The 9,064-nt window shown below is 39.8% G+C and overlaps 1 protein-coding gene across 1 annotated transcript in view; it reads left to right on the forward strand.

Moving 5' to 3' along the window:
* Positions 1-7,562, forward strand: part of PDK3 (pyruvate dehydrogenase kinase, isozyme 3) — a 76,897-nt gene extending 69,335 nt beyond the window's left edge. The window contains exons 11-12 of the mRNA XM_011935129.1: positions 812-951; positions 6,870-7,562. Of these exons, the coding sequence (XP_011790519.1) occupies positions 812-951; positions 6,870-6,900 (171 nt within the window). The 3' untranslated portion in view covers positions 6,901-7,562. The remainder of the gene's footprint in view (positions 1-811; positions 952-6,869) is intronic.
* Positions 7,563-9,064: the final 1,502 nt, after the last annotated feature.

Here is a 9,064-nt window from a genome sequence, read left to right on the forward strand (position 1 = left end):
TTCTTTTCTCTCTCTTCTCTTTTCTTCTCTTCTCTTTTCCTGATGGAGCCTCGCTCTGTCACCCAGGCTGGAGTGCAGTACCGCCATCTCAGCTCACTGCAACCTCCGCCTCCTGGGTTCAAGCTATGCTCCTGCCTCAGTCTCCTGAGTAGCTGGGATTACAGGTGCGTGCCACCACACCCGGCTAATTTTTTTGTATTTTTAGTAGAGACAGGGTTTCACCATTGTTGGCCAGGCTGGTTTCTAACTCCTGACCTCAGGTGATCCGCCCACCTCAGCCTCCCAAAGTGCTGGGATTACAGGTGTGAGCCACTGTGTCCGGCCTGTTCCCAGGCATTTCAAAGGGATACTTAACCTGTGTATGTGACACCAGAATTTAACCAGTTATTGGGAGTATTTATCTTAGATGCCCATGCCTCTAAGTAATGTGATATTTAATATCACTTGATGGTATGTGTTTATAAACCTGGGATGCATGAGACTTTATTTCTTCCTGGGCCCTTTGTGAGACCAATCACCAAGTATAGTAAAAACAGTTGATCAAAGCAGTATGAGCTGAATTAAAATATGTTTCGTTCTGGTCATGTGTATTTCAGTTCTGATTTTGAATGAGCAAATGTTTTCATTCCTTTAAAAAAGCTTTAATGTTTTCCTGGCCAGTCTAAGTAAACTACTAAGGTGTATTTTAAATATCATTTTGAAAATATGTATTAAGGTTTCTGATGTTTTACATAATAAAATTTGGGTTACTATTTCACTTGAGAAAAATGACACTGTGGACCTTTGGTGTATATTTTTGTTTTTCCAATAGGCTCTTTCAAGTGAGTCATTTGAGAGACTTCCAGTTTTTAATAAGTCCGCATGGCGCCATTACAAGACCACGCCTGAAGCCGACGATTGGAGCAATCCCAGCAGTGAACCCAGGGATGCTTCAAAATACAAAGCAAAACAGTAATGTACCACTTTGATTTCCATTACAAAGTATCTGATTTGTCTGAGTAAAGGTGTCCCACTCACTGTTCCAGGAATTCTTGCAGTGTAGAGGTATTCACAACAGCGATCAGGGATTTGGCCTACCATGAATTTTATTTAAAAAGCAATTAAATTTGCAGTTTGTCATCATAAACGTTATAGGTTGAAAATGAAAAATAAGTTAAAATGATCAATCAAGATAAAAGGTGATCAGTTCATGCAATGGAATAATATTCGGCCTTAAAAAGGAAGGACATTCTGATATGTGCTACAACATGGGTAAATCTTGAAGTCATTATGCTAAGTGAAATAAGCCAGACATAAAAGGACAAATTCCACTTATGTGGGGTACCTAGAGTAGTCAAATGCAGAGACACAAAGTTGAAGGGAGGTTGCCAGGGGCTAGCGAGGAAGAGGGAATGGGGAGTCATTGTTTCATGGGTACAGAGTTTCAGGTGGAAAGATGAAAAACTTCTGGAGATGGATGGTGGTGATGCTTGCACAACAGCGTGAATGTACTCAGTGTCACTGAACTGTACATGTAGCAATGGTTAAGATGGTAAGTTCTGGGCTGGGTGTGGTGGCTCACGCTGTAATCCCAACACTTTGGGAGGCTGAGGCTGGATGATCTCTTGAAGCCAGGAGTTCGAGACCAGCCTAGGCAACAGTGAGCCCCCGTCTCAGCAAAAAATTTAAAAAGGTAAAATTAGCCAGGTGTGGTGGTGTGTCTGTAGTCCTAGCTACTCAGGAGGCTGAGGCGGGAGGATCACTTGAGCCCAGGACTTCCAGGCTGTAGTGAGCTATGATTTGCACCACTGCACACCTGCCTGGGGGACAGAAGAAGACCGTGTCTCAAACAAGAAAAAGATGGTAAGTTCTATGTTATGTGTAGCTTATCACAATAAAAAATTTAAACATTATAAAGGAAACGTTATCAATCACAGAAGAAGTTTCACTGTTTTATGGTAATAAGGAAAATAATCTGTAGTTTTCTTCTGACTACCTACCCTTAAGCTTCAACTCTACTAGCAACAGTAGGGTTCTGCTTCATTTAACTTAAAATAATCCTGTATTAACAAAAAAGCAGTATATGTGCATTATAAAAAAATAAGAAAACGTTGTCTGGGTGCAGTGGCTCATGCCAGTAATCCCAGCACTTTGAGAGGCCGAGGTGGATGGATCACTTGAAGTCAGGAGTTCAAGACCAGCCTGGCCAATATGGGGAAACTCGGTCTCTACTAAAAATACAAAAATTAGCCGGGTGTGGTGGCACGTGCCTGTAATTCCAGCGACTTGGGAGGCTGAAGCAGGAGAATTGCTTGAACCCAGGAGACGGAGGTTGCAGTGAGCCAAGATAGTACCATTGCACTCCAGCCTGGGTAATAGAGCTAGACTCCATCTCAAAAAAAAAAAAAAAAAAGAAAGAAAAGAAAAAATAGAAGACATAAGTAAGCCAAAAAAGAAAGGAGAGACCTCTGTGTTCCCAAAACCCAGAGATTGCCACTGCTATAGCTTCTGTATGTTCTTCCAGACATTTTGCCATTTGTGTATATATGTATTTTTTTGCAAATGAGATTACACTATTCATACTGTTTTACAACCTGCTTTTGTTTCATTTAACCGTCCCGTCTTTCCATGTCAATAATCATTCACCTTATTTGTCTAAACCGAAATCTATTCCAGGACCACATAACACATCTGGGTAGTCTCAAGTTGTTGTTGTTGTCTTTTAATTAAAAAAAAGTTTTGTGGGTACATAGTAGGTGTATATATTTCTGGGGTACGTGAGATGTTGTGATACAGGCATGCAACGTGAAATAAGCATGTCACGGAGAATAGGGCATCCATCCCCTCAAGCATTTATCCTTTGAATTACAAGCAATCCAATTACATTCTCTTAAGTTATTTCAAAATATACAATTAAGTTATTGTTGACTGTAGTCACCCTATTGTGCTATCAAATAGTAGGTCTTTTTCATTCTTTCTATTTTTTTGTACCCATTGACCATCCCCACTTCTCCTCAACCCTCCCACTACCCTTCCCAGCCTCTGGTAACCATTCTTCTACTCACTGTGTCCATGACTTCAATTACTTTGAATTTTAGATTCCACAAATAAGTGAGAACATGTGAAGTTTATGTTTTTGCGCCTGGCTCATTTTACTTAGCATAATGACTTCTAGTTCTATCCATGTTGTTGCGAATGACTGGATTTCATTCTTTTTTATGGCTGAATAGTACTCCATTGTATGTGTGTCTGTGTATATATGTGTATATATATACACACACACACACATATATATATATACACACACATACACATCACATTTTCTTTATCCATTCATCTGTTGATGGATACTTAGGTTGCATTTCGTTGTTGAGAGACCATGCCAGTTGTCCTGAAAAAGTATCCTACCTTGATTTGTTTAATTTATTCTTTGAAATGTCATTTAGCTTATTCCCCATTCCCTGTATTTTCTATAAATTGGGAGTTCATTACAAGCTAATGGCGGCTGGGTGCGGTGGCTCATGCCTCTAATCCCAGCACTTTGGGCGGCCGAGGTGGGCAGATCACTTGAGGTCAGGAGTTCGAGACCAGCCTGGACAACATGGCAAAACCCTGTCTCTACTAAAAATACAAAAATTAGCCAGGAGTGGTGGCGCACGCCTGTAATCCCAGCCACTCAGGTGATTGAGGAATGAGAATCACTTGAAGCCAGGAGGCAGAGGTTGCAGTGAGCCGAGAATGTGCCACTGCACCCCAGCCTGGGCGACAGAGTGAGACTCTGTCAAAAAGAAAGAAAGAAAGAAAGAAAAAAAGAAAGAAAGAAAGAAAGAGAAAGAAAGAAAAGAGAAAGAAAGAAAGAAAAAGAAGGAAGGAAAGAAAGAAAGAGCTAATGGAACATTTTTTGCTACAATATCCATAAGCACTGTTGCGGAATTACACTATGAGACCCATGACATCTCATTGACCCACCATTAGTGATGTTATGATTGAGCATAGTTTAGGTGATGGCTGTCTGATCCCTCTGAGTTATAGTTATTTTTCCCCTTTTCACTAGAAAATAATCTGTGCGGTGTTATTTTGGCACTATGCAAATGTATACTTACCCATCAGCTGTTCACCTAATGGCTTTTACCCCAATTGATCATTTCGACCTGTGTTAAAATTAACACAGTAATTTTATTTGGGTTTATAAAAGGACGTTTAAAAAATGATTCCTTTGTCAATTATTCTCCTATAAAGTAAAGCTGTTCCTCATCAAATAAGGCCATTTAGGTATTTTGAAGTACAGTTCCTCTGATAAGTGTTTAACTCCTTCCTTTTACATTTAAAGGGACAATTAAATTCCCTTCAAGTTACCAATTGTCCAGGTAAGAAATATGTTAAAAGCCACCTTAAATGGTAACAAATGAGTTTATGGCTTTGTCTTTTTTAGTATTATTATAGATTTTTTTACTTTGATATGTTTTAATTGGCACTTATTTTATTGAAGCATAACATGTAGTAATAGTAAAGTGCACACATCTTAAGTTTACAGCTTTTTCTTTTACATCTATATTTCCTCTACCCCCAAAGACTCCTTTCTAGTCTAACACTTCTCCCTCCCTCCTCCACCATATAATTACTTTTCTAACTCTGTCACCATAGGTTCTCTTCTTGAACTTAAAAGGAACACATAGTCTATACCCTTTTGTGTCTGGCTTTATGTGAGATTCATCCATGTTATTGTATGTAACAGTCATTTTCCTTTTTGATGCTTGAATTGACATACCTTTGGCCAATGAGAGCTATTTCCAGCTGGATCCTTTGTGTTCTATTGCCTTGAAAGCGTTTCTTGCCCAAGATGATATCCTAGGTTCATCTTATACCTTCTGTGCCCGTGTCCTGGAATCAACTATTCTCCCCCAAGGAGTCTTGTTTTTTTTTTGAGACAGAGTCACACTCTGTCACCCAGGTTGGAGTGCAGTGGCTCAATCTCAGCTCACTGCAGCCTCCGCCCCCTGGGTTCAAGCGATTCTTGTGTCTCAGCCTCCCAAGTAGCTGGGACTACAGGCATGAGCCACCACACCTGGCTACTTTTTTTTTTGTATTTTTAGTAGAGATGGGGTTTCGCCATGTTGGCCAGGCTGGTCTCGAACTCCTGACCTCAGGTGATCTGCCTGCCTCAGCCTCCCAAAGTGCTGGGATTACAGGCATAAGCCACGGCACCCAGCCCTGTTTCTTTTTAATCAGTATTAGAGATGCTAATCTGAGAATTGAGAATGCTTGTTATACCTTTTCTAGGCCCTTTTCCTGGACAGAGCTATAAAATATAGCTATATTTAAAATATATTTTAAATCATAAGTTCATATTGATATTTTATTCTATTTTAACATTGTAATGTTTCTCCCCAGTATATTTTAATTGTATATATTTCTTATTACTCTGAAAACCTTGATTTTTTAACAACTTTAGCATAATGCACCAAAGATATTTGTAAACAAATACAGTTTATATAGCTTTGCAATATTGTACCATTTAGTAGCATTGGTCTTCTCTGACAAGTGTTATAAATGATATCCATATGGATGTTTATTTTTTTCTATGGAAGTGTCATGGTGGACTGCTATACAATATTGCTGGACTGGCCACTCATCTCAAATGATGAAGTTTAGAGAAGTTTTGTTTGTGGACACAAACATACATACTCTCACTATTCCCAGCCACGTTTAAGCTAAATCAGCTTGAAATACCTGGATCATACCAATTTCTGTTGATTCCATTTTCAGTCTGTATGTAAGTCAAATAGAATGTTGAGCATCACTGTGACCAGTTGATTCAGACGGTTCAAACTATTGCTCTGATATGTGGAGTAATTTGAGTAGTGCAGAAGCCATCTTTAGAAAAATGTTTGGTTGTAAAAAAGGTGGCTTTAATTGAATATTATTTTAAAGGCAATTTTAAAACTAAGTAGTTCAGGTTGTATGCTAATTAAGTATTAGTCTTAACTTCTAATATGTTATTAGATGAACAAATTTAAGCAGAAAGCAATTCTTAAAATTTTAAAATGCTTAGCCTGACAATTAAAATTGTTAAACTGTACAAATAATCAGTAGAGATTTGGGGAAAGAATTTAGTAAGTATGGTAAATTCACTAGGTATTTAAACATGAGAGATTCTAAGAAAATTTATTTTCAAAACAGTTTCTAAGTAAGAGTTTTATTGAGATTAATTCACACAGCATAAATTTCACCCTTTACAAATATATAATTCCGGCCAGGCACAGTGGCTCATGCCTGTAATCCCAGCACTTTGGGACGCCATGGTGGGTGGATCACTTGAGGTCAGAAGTTTAAGACCAGCCTGGACAACATGGCAAAACCCCATCTCTATTAAAAATACAAAACTTAGCCGGGCAGTGGTGGCCGGTGCCTGTAATCCCAGCTGCTTGGGAGGCTGAGGCACGAGAATTGCTTGAACCCAGGAGGCAGAGGTGGCCGTGAGCTAAGATTTCATCACTGCACTGCAGCCTGGGCGACAGAGCGAGACTCCGTCTCAATAATAAATAAATAAATAAAAGTATACAATTCCATATTTTTTAGTATATTCACAGAGTTGTGCAGCCCTTCCCACTAACTTTAGCATATTTTCATCACCCCAAAAAGAAACCTCATACATTTTAGCAGTCACTCTATATCTAACCAGAGTTTTCACTGACAGTAAAGAACCGTTTTAAAGTATATGTAAGTAATTAAATGGTCATTCTATTTCTGTAGTAATTGTAGAAAATAATTCTGAGATACAGCAAGGGTTTTTGAATTATCACTATAATGAAATGCTCTAAGTCCTGGTCAAAACAGAGGAGGTTGTACTCACAAACTCACTATGGATATTCTCATTGTTTTCTTTGTAGGGACAAGATCAAGACTAATAGAACTTTCTAGAGGACTGAATGCTCTGGTCCTCTCTGTGAAGAAAGATTGCCTTCTGCAAGTCAACCAGAGAGAACTGCTTTCTCCCACCTGCTCTGAGCGTGGCATCATAGTTATTCCTAGTGCTTGAATGTGTATTTTCTCTGTACCACCTGGACTTTCCCAAGGAGCTTTTCCTGTAGCTACTCAGATCTTCCACTAAAGTAGTAACTTATGACATCTTGTTGTGGTGTGATTGATGCCTGTCACCGAAGAGCACCGAGCCTCCTTACAGCTCTTGTGCCCTCGTACTCTCCATCTTGTTTTCATAGCATCTGATGTCTTCAGTCCTTCCAGGATTCTGTGCGCCTTTCCCATTCCAGATACAGCAGATCGTACTGTCCTTGTGACCAAATATCATATTTGTTCCAAACCTCCACCTAGGGCCCCGGGACCCTGGAAGCGGAAGACATCAGTTGGACACGCCCTGATGATTTAGTCCCAGAGCCCTCCGTCTGTCCCACGCCTCCCTCCGCCACTCTATGATTTAGGCTTTTGCCTTCTTCCATCTGATCGGATTCTCATTGTGAGGTTGTGGCGACTTTCATGTTAGATCTTCTTCACTGATGCCTTCGTTTTATTTTAAAATTCATTTGTATATTTCTGTTGATTAAAGCATTCCAAATGTTATCTTAGAATTTTTCACCCAACTGCTTGGTTTCAAAGATCTTAAGTGAAAAACTGCCTCCTGGTCAATACCAAATTTGCACAGAGTGTGAAGTGGAGTTTTTATGCTTCTGTCAAACTTCTATCCATCTAATACAGTACCTGTGTCATATTTTATTCCTTTGTAGTCTTCTAAGGAATTGGAAGTTTCTGTGTGATGCACTTTACTAGCTGTAAAATAGACTATTGGAGGGAAAAGACCTCTCTAGTTTATTTTTGAAAAATGCTCCAGGTCTTGATAATTTTCATTTTCATTCATCTTAGTTTTAGAATTGTCAGCTCAGTCTGATTTTCACAATCCTTTTTGCTAAAAGTTGGAAGTGGGAATTAGCAGACGATTTGGGATAAGGAAAGAGGAATGATGTTATATTTACCCTTAGGAATAGAAGTGACTGAAGAATCCTGATTGATACCAGCATCCTATATACAGCTCTACAGGATGTGCTTCTCTTCATGATAATTTTCCATATATATCATCTGTTTTGACTTCTGCCCTGTTTTAATGTCCGGATAAATGTTTCAGTCCAATTTGTAAGTGTTGAGTCCACTGATGTAGAAGTTCTGACTTGTAAACCATTCATCCTGCTTTAGTCATATGATAGTACCAATGCAATTAGCCCCACTCCCATCACTGTGGGGGATTGCTCCCCGAGACGAGGTGTGCTTTGACCAGCTGCATGTGGCTTGATTGCATTCCTATTTCTCTTCATTCCACTGGATCTTGTTTTCTTTTATTTCGTTATATTACCTGAGCTCAGGGTAGTTCCATTCATCTTTAGAAAGAGCTCATCTCTTCCATCCTTAGAAGGATCTCATCAGAGAACTCATATATAATCAATCAGGTAAAAGAAATACTGATGTACTTCTGAGAGACTGGTGAGAGGTGGGCCATAGGAAGCCCATAGGTCTGAGGACCGAGTCAGTGTCTTGGGAATGGGACTGTTCCATATGATTATTTTTGTGTGGCATGAAAGATGTTAAAAAAAAAAAAAAAGCCACCAAAAAATGGTCCTTTACATGCAAAGACCCTAGCATCCTTTTTTTTTGAGACACAGTTTCACTCTGTCCCCTAGGCTGGAGTGCAGTGGCACCATCTCAGCTTACTACAACCTCCGCCTCACAGGTTCAAGTAATTCTTGTGCCTCAGCTTCCCAAATAGCTGGGATTATAGGTGTGCACCACCACGCCCAGCTAGTTTTTGTATTTTTTTGTAGAGATGGGGTTTCACCATGTTGGCCAGGCTGGTCTCGAACTCCTGACCTCAAGTGACCTGCCCCCCCCCCAGCCTCCCATAGTGCTGGGATTACAGGTGCGAGCCACCGCGCCCAGCCGACCCTAGCTTCCTTATAAACTTGAGGTAATATCTTCCTTGGCCTCAATTTCCAATGATACTCCTTTATGCTTTCAAGTGTGATACACTGTAGGAGAGAGGAAGCAGCAGTTTAGGGTGTGCTGCCTACTGCCTGGCTCT

The sequence above is a fragment of the Colobus angolensis genome, unplaced genomic scaffold (assembly GCF_000951035.1).
Source record: "Colobus angolensis palliatus isolate OR3802 unplaced genomic scaffold, Cang.pa_1.0 Scaffold140, whole genome shotgun sequence".
Classification (NCBI taxonomy): domain Eukaryota; kingdom Metazoa; phylum Chordata; class Mammalia; order Primates; family Cercopithecidae; genus Colobus; species Colobus angolensis.